This window comes from Oryctolagus cuniculus, chromosome 13 (assembly GCF_051225735.1).
Source record: "Oryctolagus cuniculus isolate XC-2025 breed Fujian yellow rabbit chromosome 13, ASM5122573v1, whole genome shotgun sequence".
Taxonomy (NCBI): Eukaryota; Metazoa; Chordata; class Mammalia; order Lagomorpha; family Leporidae; genus Oryctolagus; species Oryctolagus cuniculus.
In genome coordinates, this window is record NC_142879.1 from 52,672,505 (window position 1) to 52,698,024 (window position 25,520).

The following is a 25,520-nucleotide window of genomic DNA, read 5'->3' on the forward strand; positions in this document are numbered from 1 at the left end:
ACACATTTACTTACAATATATGGTTATTAAATAAAATGGCTTTAATTTTGGTCTCAGATGTAGAAGTTTAAAATTTCTATGTACTTAAATCTATGTAAGTATGGGTGGGTGTGCACAGACAATGTGTATATGTTTTATTTACTTTATAGATTCCAAATCTGAAAAGTGATTATCTCTCTACAATTTGGATAACTTTTTTATTTCATTTCAAAATTTTTTGGAAAAATTACATGTTTTTATTTTATTTATTTTTTATTTTATTTTTTTTTTTGACAGGCAGAGTGGACAGTGAGAGAGAGAGAGAGAGACAGAGACAGAGAGAAAGGTCTTCCTTTTCCGTTGGTTTACCCCCCAACGGCCGCTGTGGCCGGCGCACTGCGCTGATCCAAAGCCAGGAGCCAGGTGCTTCTCCTGGTCTCCCAGGCACTTGGGCCATCCTCCACTGCACTCCCGGGCCATAGCAGAGAGCTGGACTGGAAGAGGGGCAACCGGGACAGAATCCAGGGCCCCAATCAGGACTAGAACCCGGGGTGCCGGTGCCACAAGGTGGAGGATTAGCCTATTGGGCCACGGCACCAGCCTGAAAAATTACATGTTTTTAAATATGAGACATGTACACACAATATTGCATGAAATAAGTATGTACAATCTGAAGAACAATTATCAACTGAAAGACTCTGTAGCCACCAACTAGCCCCAAATATTTCTAGCACCTAAAAGGCCACTGTGTATTACAAAAACCCATCTCTGGAGTGAGCACTGTAGCACAGAAATTAGCACCTGCATCCCATATTGGAGTGCCTATCTTCGAATCCCATCTTCACTTCCAATCCAACTTCCTGCCCGTCCCTGCTCTAGGAAGCAGCAGGTGATGGTTCAAACACTTGGATCACTGTCACCCATGTGGGAGACCCAGATAGAGTTCCAAGATCCTCACTTTGATCTGGCCCAGCTTGTCTCATTTGGGGACTGAATCAGTAGATGGAAGATCTCTCTCTCTCTCACTTGCTCTCACTCTGACACTCTGTCACTCTGCCTTTCAAATAACTAACTAAACTATTAAAAACACAAACACTTCTGTTTCCCTTGGAAGGTCCTATAAACTATTCTGACTGGTGAAAACCAATTACAAACTCTTTAGTTCAAGTTTTGCCTAGTTTTACCCTACAGATTGCATCATACTCTATGCATCTTTTGTGTCATACTTATTTTGCTTAACATTATATAGTTAAGTTTCACTCGTGCCATTGCACATAGCTATAATAATGTCTGTCTCTTTGTTATATACTACTTAACCTACTGTTGGTGAAATTGCCTATTGCTTTAGTTAGGAGCTCTTATTAGCAATGCTACTATGAACAACCTTATATGTGTATTCATTCAGTTGTGCAAGATGTGTTTCAAAATAAATATAGCAGAGGCCAGTGTTGTGGTGTAATGGGTGAATCCACTGTCTGTGACATAAACAATTCTATATGGGCACTGGTTCAAGACCCAGCTGCTCCACTTCCTGTCCAGCTCCCTGCAAATGTGACTGAGAAAACAGTGTAAGATGACCCAAGTGTTTGGGCCCTTGCACCCACGTGGGAGACTGGGAAGAAGCTCCTGGCTGTTGGCTTCAGCCTGGCCCAGCCCCAGGCCATTGCAACCATTTGAGGAGTGAACCAGTGGATGGGAAATCTGTCTCTGTCTCTTCCTTTCTCTGTAACTCTTTCAAATAAATATTTTTTTAAAAGATTTATTTTATTTATTTGAAAGTCAGAGCTATACAGAGAGAGGAGAGGCAGAGAAAGAGAGAGAGAGGTCATTCATCCGCTGGTTCACTCCCCAGATGGCCACAACAGCTGGAGCTGCACCGATCCAAAGCCAGGATCCTGTCAGAGAGACAGATGGGGAGAGAAAGAAAGAGAGAGAGAAATAGATTCCCCAAATGGACACAATGGCTAGGGCTAGGCCAACCTGAAGCCAGGAGCCAGGAGCTTCATCCAAGTTTCCCATGTGGATGCAGGGGCCCAAGCAGTTGGATCATCTTCTACTGTTTTCTCAGGTGCATAGCAGGGAGCGGGATAGGAAATACAGCAGCCAGGACTCAAACTGACACCCACATGGGATACCAGGATTGCAGGCAGGAGCTTAACCTACTGTGCCATGACACCGGCCTCAACTATCCACATTTTTAAAATTGTTTCTCATTTGTGCCTTTTTAAAAAAAGTTCTCTTTTCTATATAATATAAATAAATCAAAGGTCATAATTTTAATGACTTTGAATTTGTGTTTAAAAAATTCTCTTCTGATATTATAAAAATAGTTTTCTTTACTATGATTCTAAGTGCTTTTAGGTTTTGTTCCTCAAAGTAAGATTTTATAATTCATGTGGAGTTGACTTTTAAGTATAGTATGACTTAGAAGTCCAATTTGATTTTGTTACTTATACATAACATGTTTTTTTTTTTAATGTTTTTTTCCATCTACCTGAAAGGTAGAGCGAGAGAGAGCAAGTGAGAACAAGAGTGACAGAGAATGAGAGTGGGTCTTCCATTTGCTGGTTCACTCCCCAAATGCTCACGACAGCCTGGACTGGGCCAAGCCAAATTCAGGAGCTGGGAATTCTGTCCAGGTCTCTCACGTGGGTAGCAGGAGCTCAAGCCCTTGAGCCATCAACTGTTCCCTCCCAGGACATATGAGTAGGAAGTGGGGTCAGAAGCAGAGTAGTCTGGACTGGAACTGGCACACCAATATAGGATGTAGTTTGCAATAGCATCAGCTTAAACCATGCTACAATGCCCACTCCATCATCTGTTTTTTATCATTCCATTTTTTCTCTGTATGGGTTTAGAAGCTGTATGTTGTTTTCATTCTTTTAGAAGGTACACTAAACAATCCAACACACATAACTGAAATTAATCAACATCTTTATTCTCTTCCTGGATATTACTAAGAATTTTGAAGTCTTGGAGTCCATTTCTCCTGCCATATAAATTTGTATACTATGGTAGACATGTACATTGATTTCATCTTAAATTTGTTAAGCCAATCACAACACTCTTATTATGATTTTATGCAGTAAATATTTGTTTAGATTTACCAACATTCCTGCTACTTTTTTTCTTTGTTCATTCCTGTAAATCAGACCTTCTATCCAAGATTCACTTTCTGTGGAAAAATATCATTCAGAATTACATTTAGTGAATATCTCTCTGCTTTTGTCTAAAATATTCTCTATTTTGCCTTCATCCTTGAATATATTCACAACATATAGAATTTTAGCTTCGTAGTTATTTTTATTATCTTTATAAAATATCAAATATATCAAACAATGCCTCTAGTTTCCATGATTGTTATTAATAAAGGGCCTTTCAGTCTGCCATTCATTTGAATGTAATATATTCATTTTATTTAACTGTTTTAAGATGCTCTGTGTCATAGGTGTACTGCAATTTCACGATGATCAGTCTGGTATGCATTTTTTTTAAAGATTTATCTATTTATTTCAAAGTCAGAGTTACACAGAGAGAGAAGGAGAGAAGGAGAGGCAGAGAGAGAAAGAGGTCTTCTATCGACTGGTTCACTCTCCAATTGGCCACAACGGCCAGAGCTGCGCCTATCCGAAGCTAGGAGACAGGAACTTCTTCCAGGTCTCCCACGTGGGTGCAGGGGCCCAAGGAATTGGACCACCTTCTACTGCTTTCCCAGGCCATAGCAGAGAGCTGAATAGGGAGTGGAGTAGCCAGGACTTGAACCAGAGCCCATATGGAATGCCGACACTGCAGGGGGCACCTTTACCCGCTACACCACAGCGCCGGCTCCGATATGGATTTTCTTCTTTAATTTACCTTGCATGTGATTAACTGAGATTCTTCAATATTTAGATCGGTGTCTTTCATTGATTCTGGTAAATTCACAGACGTTACCTCATCAAATATTTATGATGCTCCAGTCTCCCTCTCTCTTTCCCCAGGAACCCCAATTAGATATATGTTGGATCATCTTACTCTATCCTCCAAGTCTCTTCCTCTGTCATTCATTCTTTTTCACTTTTTGTCCATTGATGTTGCATTCTGGAAACTTACCTAAGTCATTATTTTTCTGTTCATTAATTCTCTCTTCAGAGGTGTTTTATCTCCTATGGATGTAGTATTTTAGACTTCAACTGTCTCATTTGTTTGTTTCTTTAGGTATTGCTATTTTTCTCTTTCAAACATGTGAGATCATTTAAAAAATTCTACTGTGTATAAAATGTAAAGTTTGCCTTATTACTTCTTTAAACATAGAAAGTATGCAATGGTACTTCAAAAAGTTTGTGGAATATTAATTAAAAGATATATTTATTTTGGTGGTGGAAAATCTTGAAATCCACATTACATTTTATCCTAATACACATTTCCATGAATTTTTTGAACTATCCTTGCAGTTTTTTAAAATCTGAACCTGGGGAACAGTGCTATGGCATAGTTGGTAACTCCACTGCCTGCAGTGCTGGCATCCCATATTGACACCAGCCCAAGTCCCAGCTGCTCCACTTCCAAACCAGCTCCCTGCAAACGTGCCTGGGAAAGCAGAAGATGCCCCAGGTCCTCGGGCTCCTGCACCCATGTGAGGGACCCAGAAAAAGTTCTTGGATCCTTGCTCTGGGCTGGCCCAGCGCTGGCCATTGTGGCCATTTGGGGAATGAACCAGCACATGGAAGAATCTCTTTCTCCCTCTCTCACTCTGTCTCTCTTTGTCTCTAATTCTGCCTTTCAAATAAATAAAATCTTTTTAAAAAAATCTGCATCTGATACTTCCAATAATAGAACTATGTACCAATCTTCTTCTGCTGGTTCCTTGCTTTCTTGCATAGTTTTATAAATTTTATGGTAAGCTGTTCAATTTCCTCAGAAATTTGGTTTAGGGAATACTTACAGGGGATCCTCTGTAGAGGGTTCATGTTGGCTTCACTATGAGGCAATTTCAGGTGGGAACCACTTTAAATATATTAAAATATGAGGACTTCTGTTCCATCTGGTTGCTTGAACTTGGGCTGTAAATCCACGAAAAGTCCTGATTTCAAGAGGGATTTTCTTGCTGTTATGCTCACCATGGAGGTAACTTAGTTGGCATTCCCTGGCATTGAAGATGACAGAGCCAGCTTCTTGTAGATCATCCTCCCCCTGAGAGTGTGGCCCTTTAGTCTCAGCCTGAGGATCATGGGAAAGCCCACCTTGGCAGGCCTGGGTTTTCATTTCTCCTGCCTACAATTTGATGGCTCAAAACAAGGCTCAAGACTTCCTATTTGGGCAGATGCCCCGACAAAAAAGAAGCTTCCTATCCTGATTTCTCTGGGTTTCCCTGTTTGCTTGAATTCTTATCTGATAACTCCATACTATCTTGTCAGTTTGTTTTTTTTTTTTTTTTGCATTTTGGCAATTTTATTTTGATACAATTTTAATATTTTTTTTAACTTTTATTTAATGAATATAAATTTCCAAAGTACAGCTTATGGATTACAATGGCTTCCCCCCCATAATGTCCCTCCAACCCGCAACCCTCCCCTTATCCACTCCCTCTCCCCTTCCATTCATATCAAGATTCATTTTCGATTCTCTTTATATACAGAAGATCAGTTTAGCATACATTAAGTAAAGATTTCAACAGTTTGCTCCCACACAGAAACATAAAGTGAAAAATACTGTTTGAGTACTAGTTATAGCATTAAATCTCAATGTATAGCACACTAAGGACAAAGATCCTACATGAGGAGTAAGTGCACAGTGACTCCTGTTGTTGACTTAACAAATTGACACTCTTGTTTATGGCCTCAGTAATCACCCTAGGCTCTTGTCATGAGCTGCCAAGGCTATGGAAGCCCCCTGAGTTCTATCTTGTCAGTTTTTAAAGAAGTCATTTAGGTCATTTAGGTCAGTTTGCCAAGAAGGGATTTAAGATGGATATTTTTAATCAGCAGAAAGTGTGGCATCTGGTTGTGATAATTTACTCTGCAATAATATCTGACACAGAAAAGTCCCTTTGATTTTCCTCCCTCTTCCTCTCCCTTTCCACTTCTTTTCCCAAAACTGTTCAAGCCCTTTCTAATTTATATTGGTGTCTGGTGAGGGACTGGCACATGAAATTATTTTTATCCCCCACTGCTTAACAATTACCTCAATACCATACAATAAATAATTAGTTCTTGATTGTGAGATTTAATTTTCATATAATACATTCATATAAATAATTTATCTCATTTCTGTATTTGATCCACTAATCCTACTCTATAACTGGAATGGGTCTCATATTTTCTTTCTGATTACTTAGTTTTTAATTATACTATTAAATCTCAAAGTTCCTATTCCTACTCTCTTTCAAGGTTTTAAAAATTGTTATAAACTACTATTCCTGTAAATAAACCTTACAATCATTACCTAATGTTGTAAATATAATTCTTTTAGAACTGTTTTGAACTATATTAAACCTATACATTTATTAGAAGGAGTTAGCGTTATATAAACATCAGCCTTTCTATCCAAAATCAGATTATATCTGTTTATCACCACTTATTCAGAACTTCATTTACATTTTAATAGGGTGCTGTGGTTTTCATTATTTGTGACACTGCTTGTTAAAACCATTTCTATTATCAATTCATATATTTTACTGCCACCATGAGTTGTATCTTGTCTTCACCACATTTTGTAAAATTAGTTCACTTATGTTAGAATGCTCTGGTTTCTTGAAATTTTCTTTTCTCTGGTGGTATTTATGAATCTTCTTTTTACCCATATTTGATTTTAGTGAGCTTCTCTGTGCATTCTCTCTATATATAATACTCTTATCTATATTTCTTTTCCTTTCTCAGGTTTTACACTAGCCAGGACTTCAAAGCAACAGTCAATAATATTAATGTTTTACTCTCTATTTTTATGGTAAGTCCCCCCATATTTAAACAAGAAATATCCTAGCTCTGGTTTTACTGAATAGATTAAATGCACTGTGGCATTTTATGTAGCACTTCATGTTCCTACCCTAAAGGAAAGCTTTAGAAGCCCTGGCCCAGCACATCATGTCCAGAGGGTTTAGAAAGCCTGCAACTGCGCCTGGTGCTGTGGTGCAGCAGGTTAATGCCCTGGCCTGAGGCACCAGCATCCCATATAGAGACTGGCTGCTCCACTTCCCATCCAGCTCTCTGCTATGACCTGGGAAAGCAGTAGAAGACGGCCCAGGTCCTCAGGCCCCTGCACCCACATGGGAGTCCCAGAAGAAGCTCCTGGCTCCTGGCTTCGGATCAGCACAGCTCTGGCCGTTGTGGCCATCTGGGGAGTAAGACAGCGGATGGAAGCCCTCTCTCTCTCTCTTTCTCTCTGCCTCTCTTCTCTCTGTGTAACTCTGACTTTCAAATAAATAAATAAATCTTAAGAAAAAACAAAAAGCCTGGAACCAAAAGAAAAAATCTAGATGTCACAATCAATGGTTTAAAGAAAAATAATGTTTTTGGTCTCTGGGAACTGAGAAAGATGGATATAATGAAAGTAGCAAATGTAAACATGATCAAGAGTGTTGAAAATAATAAAATGAGTGAGGGTAAAAACTGAAAGGCCTGTGAATAAGGCACGGGAAAAAGATTAATCTGGCAAGCCTCATATGGAAAGTTTCTATCTTAACTCATTACTGAGTTTCTGTAATTAGCTTCATGTGCATAACTTACCTTACTTTCATGGAAATCTATAAACCCACCATTATATCCCTGTGCCTAGATCAGTGTTTGCTGAAGCACACTCTGTGGGTCACCTGCACAGTATTCCTTGGACATTCTGGTTAAAATGTATTCAGCCCAGAAGTTGAGATGCCTGCATCCCACATCGGAGTGCATGGCTTTGATATCCATCTCTGGCCCCTAACTCCAGTTTTCTGCTAATATAGACCCTGATAGGAAGCAGAGATGGCTCACATAACTGGGTTCCTGATATCCACTTGTGGAACTGGGTTGAGATTCTGGTTCCTACTTTGGCCAGCCCAGTCCCGCTGTTGAGGGAATCTGCAGAGTGAACCAGCAGATGGGAGTCTTGTGTGTGTGTGTGTGTGTGTGTGTCTGTCTGTATGGCTGTCTCTCTTCTTCCCAAATAGTTTTTAAAATGCAGATCCTACGACCCCTTTACAGGTTAAGTGAATCAGAATAGGAGTGGAAGAGGCCTAGAAGACTGCAATCTAATGTGGCTCACTAGGCCATTTCCCATACAAATGAATATTTACCCAAAGAGATTGGGAGACAGAGAAAATAAGAGGGAGATCCACAGAGAAATAAAATCTGAGACATTGTAGAGGGAAATTTTATACTTACATTAGAGCACAGGAGATATTTCACATCAAACTGTAAAAGCTGAACCTGATACTCCCATTAAAATACTATAATTAGATCAGAGACTTTGCCAAGAAATGAACACAAACATCATATTAAATCACCTAACAAGTCATGTGTTCTACATTGTACAAAGCATTTCAAAGGATATGAAAACCAAGTAAGGCAACACCGAGCTCATCACATCTAATTATACTCAGGAAATGCTATCAGCATCTATCAGGCAAACTCCTTGTCATGTTTCTTTGTAACTTATACATTATTTTTACTGCAATAACTCAGAAAGGAGAGAAGCAAATTCATTAGTTACGAAATCAACAAAGATGTAGGGGCATCTTTTTTTTTTTCACATCTCCACAGGGAGATTTTTGGGTACACCTCCAACCGACCTATGGCCTTTACCGTAGCTGACCTGTGAAGATTAGTTCGACCTTCTCCCTGCAAGTCTCCTGTAGAAATATTAGAGGTCAGGCTCTGGAAGCTCTGTTTGGATGTCAGATGCCTCTTTCCCATTTTAGCTGCCATCTCGTCAGCCTCAGCAGCCTCACCTCAGACCCTGCTTCTAAATGTGTCTCTACTTTAAAAATTCATGATCCACACCTTTACTCATATTCATTCAGTGGCTTGTCCTTCAATTCCCTTCTGGTGACAAACACGCTTCAACATCTTATCTTGAATTGTGACACACTCAAAGCCACACAGGGCTCAGGGTGAATATTTTTAAATATTATCATGTAGACTATGAGTTTTGCACATTTTCTTTCTGTATTTACTTCAAAGACAAAGTGGCAAAGAGGAGACAAAGTGTGGGTGCACACGCAGGTGAGAAAGAGAGAGATGGAGAAGGAAGGAGAGAGGGAGAGAGAAGGAGAGGGGGAGGAAGAAAGAGAGCCTCCATCCACTGTTTCACTTCCCCAAATAACTACAATAGTTAGAACCGAGCCAGGCCACAGCCAAGACTGAGCCTGGCTGAAGTCAAGAGGCAGGAAATCCATCCAGGTCTGCCACATGGCGTCAGGGGCCTAAGCACTTGGGACATCATCTGTTGGCTTCCCGGGTGCATTAGCAGAAAACTAGATTGGAAATGGAGCAGATGGGACCCCGACCAGCACTCCAACTTGGGGTCCCGGAATTGCAAGTGGCAGCCTATCCTGCTGTGCCACAATGCCTGGCCTCCGTACATCTTTTTGAAACAAACAAAAGCTTCAATTTAATCCATGAATAGAGTGTCCTGAGCACCTATTCTGTACCAGGCACTGGCTCTGTGGATACCAAGACAAATGAGACACGGTTCCTGGCTGGAGTTAATTGTAACCAACAGATTATTGACCACTTTTCCTTTTAACAACCGTTCCTAAAACACACAAGGACAGTCTGAGTTGAAGAAGTCAAGCTTGGGGCCAGCGCTGTGGCATAGCAGGTAAAGCTGCTGCCTGTGGTGCCAGCATCCCATATGGGCACCGGGTCAAGTTCCAGCTGCTCCACGTCTGATTCAGATCTATGCTATGGCCTGGGAAAGCAGTAGAAGAACCCAAGTGCATGGGTTCCTGCACCCATGTGGGAGACCCAGAAGAAGCTTCTGGCTCCTGGTCTCAGATTAGCCCAGCTCTGGCTACTGTGGTTATTTGAGGAGTGAACCAGCAGATGGAAGATAGATTTCATTCTGCCTCTGCCTCTCTGTAACTCTGTCCTTCAAATAAATAAATAAATCTTTAAAAAAAATTCAGGCTTACCTAAACTCAATATGTAAATACATGAGAGTTGACACAACTACTGAGCATTGCTTTTCAAAATATTAATGGGCATCTAACCCAAGAAGGTCACATCTGCTCTGTGAATGTTTGAAACCACTGGGAGTCATTTTCTCAGTTAACAAGGAAATAGTATCATTACTTTACACTTTACAGCCTTAGGATTCTCTTCTTCATTTTCCCCTCATATTTTCTAACTAGCATGTTTACTTCCTTCTGTGCTGCCCCAGCCAGAATCTCAGGGCTCCCTAACAAGAGTTGTGTAGATGTCAGCCTTGAATCAAACGACACAGGCAAGGGTGCTCTGAGCTGAACATGAGGCTGAGGCAAGAAGAGCAGCAGGAGAGCTGTGCATAAGGCACATGAGGAATGCAGGCTGGCTGAAAGGTCTCTTTGACGAGCTTTTATATGTGCAGAGTCTGCCTGCTGCTTGCTGCCAACAACGGGAAAAGTGACTTGAAGGCAGCTCACTCAAATGTCCAGGCAAGCTGTTGTCCACTGAGGATCGACTGCGCATCTGTGGCACCTGTGCACAGCCTCTGCCTTCAGGATGCTCAACAGTTCTGCATCTGGCACACAGCTCAATGGCCCAGTATACCAGGGATAGGCAAAGGTGGAGCCACCTCTTCCTGCACTCGCCCTTCTCACATCTGCTTAGCTAGAGCCCCATTGAGTGCTCCCACTGTGTTGACAAGCCAGGCCCTCCCCTACTGCACTACACAATGCAGATGTCTCACCACGGAATCTTTCATCTTCTTGGGGAGAGGGTCTGCAGCTGACTCTTCCAGATTTTGATGTAAAAATTTAGGAAACAATCCGCATTGAATAAAGGACCTGAAAATGGAAAGTACACAGGTTTTACTTTTTAAAAAACATGTACCTAGGACTGTGCTTGAGGTTAATAATTCTACCTTAGAATCTCACACCCACAAACAGCAAAAGCAAGTGCCTTCTCCACTAAAAAATTCATAAGAGAGGTGCAAAGTCAAGAGATCACAAAGATAATGTTTGGTTATCAAATGTCATCCTCATGAAAGCGTTAAGTTCCTGGGTGATAGGGCACCCCATGCCCTCCCACCTGTCTGTCATGACTGTCAACAGCAGGGGGGCCTCCAATTCTGCCCCTACCACTCTAGGGCTCCATCCTCACAGAGAACAGCCAGCAGCAAAAGTCAACATTCTGGGAACACATGCAAAGCTCAAAATTGTGCAAACCATGTTTAACTTTTTTCTTTTCCCTATTTTCCCATGCCCTTTCCCCTTGCTACACCTAACAGGCTAAAATTATGGTGGTATCTCTGGGCCCCAAACAGGAAAGATTATCTTAAGTCAAAATATTTTGTAAATTTGGACAAATTACATGAGATGCTAACTTCAGATTCTGAAATTCACCTTAGCATCACATAAATGTTTTCCAGTTCCGAAGTATGTATTTACCAAAGACTTACGAAATGATAAAAGGGAAGACTAGAACTTATACTTCCAGGTACAGGTGACCAACCATTATATTAAACACATTGTAAAACTTTGACACAAACTTCACTTTAAATCCAGAAAGCACTGATCATATGAGGAACAAAAAGCAACAAAACACAGGCTGGCGCTTTGGTGCAGTGGGTTAATACTTGGCCTGTGGGGTCAGCGCTGTGGCGTACTGAGTAAAGCTGCAGCCTGCAGTAATGGCATCCCATATGGGCACCGGTTCTAGTCCTGGCTGCTCTACTTCTGATCCAGCTTTTTGCTATGGCCTGGGAAAGCAGTAGAAGATGGCCCAAGTCCTTGGGTCCTTGCACCCACATGGGAGACCTGGAAAAATCTCCTGGCTCCTGGTTTCGGACTGGTGCAGCTCTAGCTGTTGCAGCCAACTGGGGAGTGAACCAGTGGATGGAAGACATCTCTCTCTCTCTCTCTGCTTCTCCTTCTCTCTTTGTGTAACTCTGACTTTCAAATAAATTTAAAAATAAATAAATAAATAAATAAAATTTTAAAAAACCTCCTTCTGTGGTGCCGGCATCCCATATGGGTGTTGATTTTAGCTCCGGTTGCTCCTCTTCTCATACAGCTCTCTGCTATGGCCTGGGAAAGCAACAGAAGATGGCTCAAGTGCTTGGGCCACTGCGCCTGTGTGGGAGACCTGGAGGAAGCTCCTGGCTCCTGGCTCCGGATGGGCACAGCTCCAGCCATTGCAGACATTAGGGGAGTGAACCAGCAGAAGGAAGACCTTTTTCTCTGTCTCTCCCTCTCACTGTCTGTAACTTTACCTCTCAAATAAATAAATAAAAAATCTTATTAAAAAAACCCAACACAATAAAAACCTATCATTTCAGAGTAGCTAGTAAGATCTCCACAGAGAAACTACCTAGGGTGATGACAGTAGTGCTGCCTAATACAGCCAGCAAGGGCCCTTGTTGAGTCTGTGCTTCTCAGACAATTCACCCAGACGAACATCACCAAAGGCTTGGATGCCGTCAGCTGTCTATTCTGTCATTGTGCATTTTACTCCAAAAGCATAAAAGCAAAGGAAGTGCTTGCTAGAAGTTCATTCTTGATTTTCATTAGCTCTGGGAATCTTGCATTTGTCCTACCCTCACCCTCTGAGTGACCAGGTAGTCACAGAGCACTGAACAGCCAACTATCGCACCATCTCAGTGAGTGAGTGAACAAGGCTACAGGAACTTCATCACCATGACCACAGACATGAAGAAGCCTAGCTTGGGTTACTCACAGGAGCACAGATGGGTCACTGCTCTGCCGGCTCAGATGATAGGAAAGTGCCACCAAGAGGCCACAGAAGGCTGAAAACAGTGCTGGGATATGTTGTGTACTCCAGGGTTCCTAAGGAAAAGACACCAGATGGTCACTGATGCTGGGGAGAGAACGGCCATGCTTTGGGACATCCCCAAGTTTCAGCTTGATGGACACAGTGTTCCTGTGGTCTGACAATAGGCAAACAAGATTATGATAAACACACAGAAAATTCACCTACCCTCTTATACACAGCTATTCTGAGGCAGGAGGGAGGATTTCAAACTGTACATATTTTTTTTTATATTTATGAGAATATGCTTACTTAATCTTTCTTGAAATTAAGCTTCAGATCTTCATAAAATGTGACAATAAGCATATATCACTTTTTCTGAATTCAATATAATACTTAACAACTAAGAACCATATTTCTTAGAGTTTATCAATAATTAATGCTTTAAAAGGTATATGGAGTTTAAGAATAGTATAAGAAACAAAATAGACCAGTAGACAAAAATAACACTGGGTAAAGATTAGAGACAGTCCTTTGAAGTAAGAGAAAGATGATTTGAAATGAAAACAGCAACATACTTTAGGGTAAATATGATAGAAGCACAGATGTCATCCATCAACACATTGTACTTGGTGTGGCAAAGCAAAACTTGGTAAACACATATCATCACCCTGAGCCTCGTGGTGGCTTGGGACTCCCACTCTAGTGACACACACACATGCTATTCCTGCCAACACAAATGTGGCTTTTATCTATGTAGAAGAATATAGGCATATATTTAGCCCTGTCAATCATTAGCAATAGAAGTGCTGTTGATGGCTTCCCAAAGCTGAATTTAGTCAAGGACTTAAATATTATCTCCAGATTTGTTTCTTTGAGGAGGATCCATTCTTAATTGTGCTTAAAATCAGATCTACAAAGGAATGAGTCAAGTGTGTTAATATTATATTCCCAACTGCTAAGATGCTCTGGAAAAGCAAATGCTACATAGGGTAGAAAATGTGATTTTATTTTTATAGGCTGAGCTTTTCTAAAAAATGCAATATATTTCTTCCATTTGTCCCATTGGGTAGGTCTAGGAGCTTGAGAGCAACAGCTGGGAGCTGACCCTCCAAGAGGCTGTGGAGCCCCCGAGAAGCAGGGGCAGGAAGCAGGATAGACTGCCTCTACATGTCTCCAGGCAGCTGTCCTGGCTAGGGGACCTCCTCCAGAGCTCTCAGGTCAGCTTCCTCAGTGTCTGGCAACGTGATTTCTCCAGCATCCTCAGGCACCACGGCTGGGTTCATTCTTCTGATTCTATGTGGATCTCTTTCCCACCAGTTTTGCTAGCGTTCCAGTCCAGTGATAAAAGCATTTTGCATTGATCTCTTCTCCCTTTGCAGTTTCTTAAACATCCCCCCTTCCTGTGTTCCAGGAAGAGGTGCCCATTAGCCTTGTTGAGATCAGCCCAATGGGATGTCCCTTTCTCACCCCCAGTATGGAGGAAAGACATTCTCTCTTTTCATTGGTTCTGCCCCTAAAAATGCTCCTGTTGCTAATATCTTTTAAAAACAAGAAGGCCTTCCCCTTACCCAGTTATCCATGCAAGCTACTACACTGCCTTAGTCTGTTTGGGCTGATAAAGCAAAATATCATAGACTGAGTGGCTTATAAACAATAAGAATCCATTCCTCACAGTTCTGGAGGCTGAAAAGTCCAAGTTCCAGGCACTGGCAGATTCAGTGTCTATGAGTGCTCACCTCCTGGTTCATAAATGGTGCCTTCTCACAGTGTCTTCACACAGTAGAAACAGGGAGCTCTCTGAGGCAACTCTTATAAGGGGATTAATTCCATTGAACAAGGCTTTATCCTTATTACCTAATCATTTCCCAAAGGCCTTACTTCCTATGACCATCAACTGGAGGTTAAAATTTCAATATGAGGCTTTGGGAGGGTACACAAATGCAGTCTAAAGCGTGCACTCTTCTTCGTATTTTATTCAGTGCCAGTCCAGCCTCTTGAGGCTCTAAAATGCACATTTCACTTCTCCATCTGCCAGCCACTCAAGACCATGTGGTTGGAGCATGGCCTTCAAGCTTGGCAGACCTGGATTTGGATCCTACTTCTGCTGTGAACCGTATGGCCTTGTCTAAATCGCTTAACATCTCCGAGCACTCAGTTAGCTAACTACTCTCACAGGGGAAAATCACACCTGTTCAAGGGTCACCAAGAGGTACTCCTTAGTACTCTAGGTCACTGTTTGAAGTTTTGACAGGGACGGGTCAATGCAGCCCCCATATAGTGACTGGCACCCAGTGCTCCCTGTCAGGAACCTGGTTGTCCTCAGAGCTGTTTTATCCCCAAGATCTCCAGTCAGCTAATCCTCATATGTCATTGATACATCTTTCCAACACTTTTCTGATGCTTCCTTCCATGCTATTCCTTCCTTCCATTGCATCCTACCTGGGAAATGCCCCCACCATTTGTTCCAGGGCTACTGATAATGCTTCAGGGTGGGAGTCTCACACTCAGGTCTCCACATTCTCTTCTACTCCATGAACCCCACAGTCTGTCTGCCACATGGTGATAGAATGGTCCTCCTTCCTGACAAGGCCAATTGGATCACGTCATTGCCCTTCATTCTGTCCTTTTCAATAGCTCCTGGTGGTCTACTGAAGACAATGACTCCATAGACAGCTCCGATAGCCAAGCATTCAGCCTCATTCCTTGTATCAGGATGTTCACAGCACAGAAACAGTGAAGACAAGTTGCTGGGATGGGCATCTGGCACAGTGGTAAAGACACTTGAGACCCAGTCCTGGTTCCTCTGCTTCTGATCCAGCTTCCTGCTGATATGCACCCTGGGAGGCAGCAGGTGATAGCTCAAGTCCTTGGGTCCCTGACCCCCAAGTGTGAGACCTGGATTAAATTTCTGGCTCTTTGCTTTAGCCTGGCCCAGGATTCACTGTTTTAGGCACTTGGAGAGTGAACCACAAGATGGGAGATCTCTGTTTCTCTGCCTTTCAAATAAATGAAAATAAACTAACTTTAAAAAATTTTAAATGGTAAGATGCTTCCTGCTCTTCTGCCTCTGCACAAACGGTACTGCCTGCATAGAAAGCTCTCTCCCATTGCACTTCCCTCTACCTGGTGAGCTCCTACACATGCTTCTGTGCTCTGTGTACCCCGCATAGAAGCCCCACCCACCTAGTGCTGCCATCCCTGACTTCCCAGGCAGATTGGAACTCTTCTCATTTGTGCATCAAAATCGTCTTTAAACACTGCTAGGGTAGCATTTAAGACATTTCATTCATTTGTATGGACAAGGTTGGGCACTGCCCCTTTTCTGAGGGCCCTTAACTTCAAGAGTTATGTATACATATTTGCTAAGTCACAAGGACATAGTAGCTCATCAGTATGCTTTCACTGAATCAGTTGGATAAATAGAGCCTTTTATTATGTTCAGTGCAATAACAACCTCTTATAGGACTTGTTGGCTCTAACTCCAAAGCCACTGGCTGGTTACTTTATCCTGGCCAGAAAGGAGATCCTGATGTACCCTACTGAAACAATCACCCTTGAGACAAAACTTGCCTCATCATGTTTGGGCAGCCTTGTGATGCCACTGGGCTGTCGAGGCCCACATCCTGGGTATGCATCCTCAACTCTCATTGAGCCCTGATGTTTACTTGTCTGATTTCCCTGTTCAAAAGTGGGCTCAGTGACAAAGGGCAACCTTGCATGTTTCTTTCCTCTGTACCTGGCACAAATGTTAGCACATGGATGTATCCTTGAGAGAATGACTGCAAAGTCTCCATTTTCATAATGACCTGTGTAGACAAGAATTTTCAGCAGGAAAATGTAGCAAAGAAATTACCTAGCTTATAACAGTGTGGATCAGGCTGTGAAATGCCACAGAAATGAACATTACCAGAGACAAGGAGATCCGTTGACTTTGTGCCTCTCATTTTTCCTGCTAACGGCACTCCTGATAACAGCAAAGTTATTCTGAAACTTGAGAGTTCAGTCTCTCCTTGGAGTTTAGTCATCAGATGTTTATTCACCAATACCACATGCTATGCACCCAGAAGCACAACTGTGAGCACAACACAGGGCCTATGGAAAGTAAGAACTCAGGAGCCATTGCCAGCAGGTGTGACAGGTGGGGTGACAATAAGGTACTAGGTGCCAGGCCACAGAGTAGGAAGCAAAAGTTCAAGCAAGGTGAGGGATGTTACTGGGAGCCCCAAACAAAAGAAATGCAGGAGCATGTGGCCTTCTCTTCCATGGCTTCTGGAAAGACCACATGAGACTACCTAAAGGATCCCTGTAGATGCATGGTAACTGTCCTCAGCCATACTCCCATACTCCATATCCTGCTTTGTCCACCCTCCTAGCACTTCTCTTTCACTTCATACTTGGCTATTGTGAAAATAAATTAAAAAAAAACTGCAAAAGAGGAAGATCTTTGATTTCCTTCCATGAATTTCTGTGCACTTGCCAATGCTGTGTATTTAATTCACAATTTTGTAAAGACATACTCTTTCTCTTACAGCCCATAATAATACGAACACTGAAAGCAACCACTGTGAGGACTTAGTAATTATGACCAAGGAAATCATTCTCTTTGCACAAAATAAAGACAAGACCAAGGGAAGGAGTGTGGGCAGAAGCTGACCACAGGCTTCCCACTGGCTGGGATGGGCAGTGCTATAAGAAGTTTCCTAGCTTCTAAGTGGCTCCTCTGTAAAAAGCTGAGGGTGACACTTTCCTGAAAGTTTTTCTGCAATGACTTAGGAGATCTGAAACAGCATTGTACCCTGCAGAGTAGCACATCATGTCAGTTTTTCATTAATTGGAAAAGAAAGGGTACCCATGATGGATGGTCTTTGAAGACAATAAATTAAGTCCAGACTCTAAATATATTTAGATAATTAAGTTTATCTACTTTTATTCATCCAATACCCTTTACCTAATTCTGCTCTCATTTACTCTACTCCTCTATTTAATTATACCTCTTGAACACAAATGCCAAAGGACAGCCACACCTCACTGGTACCAAGGGACCCCTCCTACTAAAATGGAAATGACTAAAATATCCACTGATGGAAAAGGCTGTGAGAGGAAAAAATATCAAATCAGAAACAATGATGCTAGAGATGAGCAATATTGTCGCCTTCCCTCTGCTTCCCAGTGTTTATCTCAGCCTGATTGCATAATGTGACTACTTGATTAATATCTGAACCTTCCATTGAGTTGAGACCATTAACAGCAGGTACTCATCTGTCTTACCCCACTGTATTCTTAACACCTTGTGCAGAACCCAGGTCATGAAAGGAATTTAATAAATATGGATAGAACCAATGTCCAGGGTTTGAGCAACTGTTACATCCATACTGTATAAGTAGACCTAAGATGGAGAATGTCAGGCATGATTTTCTTTAAGTATCTACAAGTATGGAGTAGGTTGGACTTTCACAATGCAGGACAGTGGTTAGAAGTGTGAGCTCCAGCATAGGACTGCTGACATCAATCCAGACTCTCCTGGTGGCGTGTACTAAGATATTGGGAAAGTTATCAAGCCTCAGTTTCCTTACCTTAACAAATTTAATGGTGTTCACTCTGTAAACAGACGGGTTACTATGTGTAAAAAATTGGTACAATAGTTAGTATAAGACACTCCACACATAACTTGCTATCACTATATATTCTTTACTAAATTACCTAAGAGGAGTGAGGACTGCAGAAAAATCACATTTCCTGAAAAAATTAGAATCGCCATTAAGTGTGGTATTTCTCTAGGAGACAAAGGGAAGAATAATGATTTTTGTGGGTTCCTTCTTGTATAAAATGAAAATTTGACCTTGCCAAAATGTGTTATTACTATCCCAAGCTGGACAGTCTGAACTGAGAGATCCTTATGATTTTTAAAAGTATTATTTAAAAAAATTTACCTGGCACACAAAAATTGCACGTTCCTATGGGGTACCATATAATGTTTGAATATATGTATACATTATGCAATGTCCAGTCAAAATAAACATACAGGTCGGCTCTGTGGTACAGCAGGCTAACACCCTGGCCTGAAGCACCAGCATCCCATATGGGCACCGGTTCTAGTCCTGGCAGCTCCACTTCCCATCCAGCTCTCTGCTATAGCCTGGGAAAGCAGTAGGAGATGACCCAAGTCCTTGGGTCCCTGCATCCATGGGGAAGACCCGGAGGAAACTCCTGGCTCCTGTCTTCAGATCACCACAGCTCCAGCCGTTGTGGCCATCTGGGGAGTGAACCAGTGGATGGAAGACTTTTCTCTGTCTCTACCTCTCTCTGTAACTCTTTCAAATAAATAAAATAAATATTAAAAAAAATCTATTCTCTCAAATTTTTAATTTTTCTTGATGGTGAAATCATTCAAACACCCTTTCTTCTGTTTTTTTTTTTTTAAAGAGAAATGTACAGTACATTATTATCTATGTCCTAATCTTTCTCCATTCCTTCCTCCTTCTCCCTTACTCTCTTCCATCTCTGCGACCATCATTATATTTTTAACTTCAGGAGAGTAACTTTTTCAGATTCCACATGTGATTGAGCTAATTTAGAGTACTTGTTTTTCTGTGCTTGATTTATTTCACTTAAGATAATGGCCTCCATCCAGTTCCATTCATATTATTGCAAATAAAATTTCATCTTTTTATGGCTGAATAGTATTCTATTGTGCATTGTGCCACCTTTTTTTTTTTTTTTGGCTATTTCTTTTTTTTTTTTTATTTATTTAATGAATATAAGTTTCCAAAGTACGAATAATGGATTACAATGGCTTCCCCCCCATACCGTCCCTCCCACCCACTACCCTCCCCTTTCCCACTCCCTCTCCCCTTCCATTCACATCAAGATTCATTTTCGATTATCTTAATATACAGAATTTCAATATTCATTCATCAGTGTCTGGACATTTAGGTTGTTTCCATTTCTTGACTATTGTAAATGGTGCTGCAATGAATGTAGGAGTACAGATGTCTCTTTGACAAACCAATTTCATTTCCTTTGGATATATATACAATAGTAGGACTGCTGGATCATATAGCAGTTCTATTTTTAGTTTTTTGAGACACCTCCAGACTGTTTTCCACAATGGCTGGATTAATTTGCATTCCCATCAACAGTGTTCAAGAGTTCTCTTTTCAGGCTGGCGCCGCGGCTCAGTAGGCTAATCCTCCACCTTGCGGCGCCGGCACACCGGGTTCTAGTCCCGGTCGGGGCGCCGGATTCTGTCCCGGTTGCCCCTCTTCCAGGCCAGCTCTCTGCTGTGGCCCGGGAGTGCAGTGGAGGATGGCCCAAGTGCTTGGGCCCTGCACCCCATGGGAGACCAGGATAAGTACCTGGCTCCTGCCATCGGATCAGCGCAGTGAGCTGGCCATGGCGGCCATTGGAGGGTGAACCAACGGCAAAGGAAGACCTTTCTCTCTGATTCTCTCACTGTCCACTCTGCCTGTCAAAAAAAAAAAAAAAAAAAAAGAGTTCTCTTTTCTCCACATCCCATACAACACTTGTTATATTTGTCTTTTTTATAATAGACAATCTAACTGGAGTGAAATGACACTGTGGTCTTGATTTGTATCCCCCGATGATAAGTGATGTTGAGCATTTTTTTTTTTTTTTTTTTTGGACAGGCAGAGTTAGACAGTGAGAGAGAGAGAGAGACAGAGAAAAAGGTCTTCCTTTCCATTGGCTCACCCCCCAAATGGCCACCATGGCTGGCGCGCTGCACCAATCTGAAGCCAGGAGCCAGGTGCTTCTCCTGGTCTCCCATGCGGGTGCAGGGCCCAAGCACTTGGGCCATACTCCACTGCCCTCCCGGGCCACAGCAGAGAGCTGGACTGGAAGAGGAACAACCGGGACAGAATCTGGCGCCCAGACGAGGATTAGATACCAGGGTGCTGGCGCCGCTGGTGGAGGATCAGCCAAGTGAGCCACATCGCTGGCCAATGTTGAACATTTTTTAATGTACACAATGGTCATTTGTATGTCTTTCTTGGAGAAATATCTGTTTAGATCTACTGTCCATTTTTACTATTACTACTATTTTGTTTTTCAGTTGTTTGAGATCCTTATATATTCTGGTTATTAACCCATTGTCAGATGTTTAACTTGCAAATATTTTCTCCCATTCTGTAGGTTGTCTCTTTGTTCTATTGATTCTTTCTTTTGTGGTGCAGGAGCTCTTTAGTTTGATGAAATCCCACTTGTCTACTTATTTTTGCTTTTGTTTCCTGTGCTTTGGGATTTTTTGAAAAAGACAAAAAACAAACAAAACTCTTGTCCACTCCAACATCCTTAACCTCACTGATTATTTTAAGCTGTAACACTCACGGTTTGTACCCATATCAGTAAAAGTCTATTCATTCTTCCACACATGTGATTTATTTTCAGCATAACCAATAACTTTAGGATAAATGGGAAGGCAGGCATCAATGGCAGTGGGACAGAAGGAATAGATACCTGCTTCAACAATATAAAAGCAAATTATGTTGGTTATGAGGGTGATCAGATGACAATAAAAATCTCAATGAGCTGCACACTTAAGTGTATTTCTTGATATTTATACTGTATTTTAATAAAATGTTAAAAAAAAACATAAAAGCAAGTTAATGCTGGAATGGCATACTTCTTCCAAGAAAAAGGATGGTGTGAAGGAGTCAATATTTCAGGTGTTGGTTTCTATGTGTTCCAGACTAACCTCAAATCTCCCTGCAACTTTTCTGAGAAAGAATCTGAGTTTTTCCTGAGTTTGGACAAATGGTCAAAAGGCAAAATGCCAGGATTTTCATAGGCTCTCTTGAAAACACCCACATGCTCCATGTTCTTAACTTTGTTAACTGTTTTAACAGATGTGGATATGTACACACATACATACAGATATCAAATAGGAGTTTAATGTATCAAGAAATCAAGTTAAGATTATTTGGATATCAACATGAGTTGTGTTGCATGCCAACATTTTCAAAAACATGTCATCATCAAGAGAAGTTATTTTAGCACTGTAAGAAATTTCATAGTTGAGCTAGTCTCAACCCCTCAAGTTACTGATCAAGCAAGAAGACTGAAACAACAGAAGACTTGGCCAAGCTGGCAAGACCAGTCCCAGGTTTCAGATTCCCAAGATCAAAGTTCCATGTATCCCCACTGCATTAAACAGTTAACTCTGAAAAACAGGTAGATATCTCACCATTTTACATGTAACAAGCATATTTTAAATAATTGTTGTAACTTCAAACTCCCCAGCTTCACAGGCTGGACTGTTTTCTTCATTTATTCTTCCCTCTAGCCAACAGTGTTTGCACATCTATTCAGGTACTTGCCTGTTTTGATGCTTGTTCTAACACATGGCTGAGTGAGGGCTCAGAGAAGAATGGATTTGACTTCCATCTAGAAAAATCTCAGGGGCAACTTCATGGGGACCAAATTAAAATGGAGCCAGGTTGTAAAAGAGGACTAGGAGGCCAGCGCCGTGGCTCACCAGGCTGGCTAATCCTCCACCTGCGGCACCGGCACCCCGGGTTCTAGTCCCGGTTGGGGTGCCGGGTACTGGTCCTGGTGGCTCCTCTTCCAGTCCAGCTCTCTGCTGTGGTCCGGGAGTGCAGTGGAGGATGGCCCAGGTGCTTGGGTCCTGCACCCGCATGGGAGACCAGGAGGAAGCACCTGGCTTCTGGCTTTGGATTGGCGCAGCGAGCTGGCCATAGCGACCATTTGGGGGGTGAACCAACAGAAAGGGAGACCTTTCTCTCTGTCTCTCTCTCTCTCTCTCACTGTCTAAATCTGCCTGTCAAAAAAATTAATAATAATAATAAAAAAGAGGACTAGGAATGAGGTTAGGAAAGCACACCCAAGGGTACACTGTGTCACTTAGCCACAGGAACTTGCTCAAAAGCATGGGCCTGTCTATGCTGCCAGATGGGAATAGCCAAGTGTCATTCTGAAGGCAGGACACATAATATTGTAGCAGGAAGAGTACAATTATAGGCAAAAGAATGGGAAAGAATTAAGCTTGGAGAAATCACATTTATAGGAAATCATCTTTACTTTTCTTATCAGCGCATCATTTTCAGTACTGGGAAGAGAGGCAGCTAGCTACTATGCGGACTCTTGTAGATCAAACAAAAGGAAATATGTGTCAGCAACAGCCATGGAATTTGAATGTAATTTAAGGAAGATGTTTCTAACAGTGATGATTAAATACCAAAGTTATAATGAGAAAACACTAGCATTTCCTTTGCCCAAATTACTTTAAAACAGGAGAGAGGTCTACCTTGGAGAGATAAGATATAATGTTGCCTCAAAGAGAAGGAAGGAAGAGAAGCCTCCTGAAGTCTTTCCTCATGTTTTTAATACTTGGAAAATAGAACTGTTTTAATAGGTCCACAGTCTGTCTGTCTCTCTGTTTCTTATACACACACACACACACACACACACACAACTAAACCAAGTCTAAGAAGGAACTACTTAGAAGAATTCTTTTACACAAGTCAGACTGGGGAGGAGGGGAACAACAAGATAAACTTCCTCTCCCCCATTTCCCTACCCTCTTTCCATCATGATTATTCTCCAGGCGCTCAGTCCTAATCAACCCTCCAGGGCCAGGCTTATCTCCCCTGTCCAGGCTCCTTGGGGAATTGTGCCCTGTAAGGAGGAACCTGTGACAGGGCGGCGCCAAGACTGATGGAGGACGGGGGTAGATCCTATCTGCTCAGGAACATCTCACAGCCAGACATCTTAAAGGAACTGAGCTTGTCAAGTCAGAGGTATCATAAGGAAAAAAAAATGGAAATATACTTGAGGATTTTTTAATTTTAAAATTTATTGGGAAACTGAGAAGGAAAAATTGACACTTGAGGTAGAAGAGATCAAGAAATCTGATGAGGGATTTTAAAGGAAAATGTCCGAATGCACTATATATTGCATCTGGATTGGTATGGTGCTCATATTTGTTTCAACAAACAGAAGCAGAAAAAGAGAGGAAGTATTGATTGGCATCTCCAGTGAAGCTTGAAACCTCTATTTCAAGCATGCAAGCATTAGTCTTGAATTATTTTGTACAATATACATGTACATATAACACACATGTACTATTTATTGTATACACATGGACACACAACTATATATAGACCTATATTTCAAGTTTCAGAGGGAGGCAGGGTTTTAAATGATCCATCACCCACAGGTAATAAAGCATATACCAGGTGACAGTTTGCTTCAAAATTAACATTCCTAATTGTTTTGAGATGTGTCTCATGGGCCCCTAAATTGGGAATGATATGGATTGATGTGTGCTGGTTTCCTAGAACTCCCATGGGTTTTTGAAATCTTTTTATGAGGTAGAAATAAAACTGTCTGATAGTCCTGAAGACTGCACTGGATTTCATGTGCATTAGGGAATTGTCTTGATGAACACACATAGGGTGGTTGAGCTTTTTACCAAGGCACATTCTGAAGGGAATCTGAGTTTCAGCATTTTTTTTTTCTTAGAAATTTTAGACACCTCTTCTGATGGAATTAATGAAACAGATTGAGAGTTTAGATATAAAGTGAATGTAAACAACTCAAGTTCTCACTTTGTTATGCCATACACAGCAGATTAAAATGCTTTTTTTAATCTTATCTCATTTAACATTGGGGCATTTCTGAGATTCAGGTTTTCATACATCCTGAAATAGGTACTAGATCATATCACTTTGACTCTAAGTCCTCATTTCTAGGTCTATTTTTGACATGACTGTCACCTTTACGTAAAAGCTGCTCTGTGCCCATAAAGTTGCAGAAATTGAGTAATATACAATGCAACCAGTCCTAAAACTATCTTCTCTGTTGATACTTCACATGTGGCCCATGGGTTTTCATGCGGCTCGCATATGTTGAGTGTGCAATGAACGTACTTCAGGCTCTGGGTTTCTCCAGCACCCAGTGGCCATCCCTGTAGCAGCTTCACTGATATTTCTCAAGGATCTCAAATCTTTTGAGGGTATTCTCCCAGTGCCTAACACTGACTCTAAAGCAGAGCAGGTAGTCAGCATGTGTCTAGTAAATAAGCAGTCATGTTAACAATTAAGTTAGACTTAACTGTTTGCTCACAGCAGATTCTGCTTATTTTATACTGGGTTTCATTTTGGGAAAAACACCATATGTTCATGATTCAAGACAATATTTCACTGTTAGGAATTGGTACTGGAAAAAAATGAGATCATTAGTTAGCAAGACAGAATGACAAATCCCATGTATTGAAGCCTATTTATATATTCACAGATAGACACAAACATACATATACAAATATGTATTTTTTTGAAAACATAGATATTTACTCTCCTTCTCATAGCCTTCTTTAAAACTACCTGAAATTATTCAACCCAACAGTTTATAGACTGTGTTTTATGACACACACTGGATTAAACAAATAGGATATTAAAAAATAAGCACATATAAACAGAAATCTATTAATTCAAGGAGCACATGGCCAAACTGGGAGCAGTGAAAAATGTGTACAACAAAAGTCATTCCTATATACTGAGTAATAATTTTCCTTAATATATATTATCACATTTAGTCCTCAGAACATCTTAAAACTAAATATTGGTCATTTTACACCTCTGGAAATAAGTACTGGGTGAACACCAATAGGCCAACATTATCCATTGGATTCTGAAAGCG

At 41.4% G+C, this 25,520-nt stretch overlaps 1 protein-coding gene across 4 annotated transcripts in view; it reads right to left on the reverse strand.

The window, feature by feature from the left end:
* Positions 1–25,520, reverse strand: part of PCNX2 (pecanex 2) — a 324,088-nt gene that overhangs the window by 173,576 nt on the left and 124,992 nt on the right. For all 4 annotated transcript variants that reach the window (XM_051821460.3, XM_008268254.4, XM_089312276.1 and 1 more), the window contains 2 exons: positions 12,810–12,919; positions 10,822–10,918 (listed from right to left, as the gene is read on the reverse strand). In XM_051821460.3, coding sequence (XP_051677420.1) covers positions 10,822–10,918; positions 12,810–12,919 — 207 coding nt within the window. The remainder of the gene's footprint in view (positions 1–10,821; positions 10,919–12,809; positions 12,920–25,520) is intronic.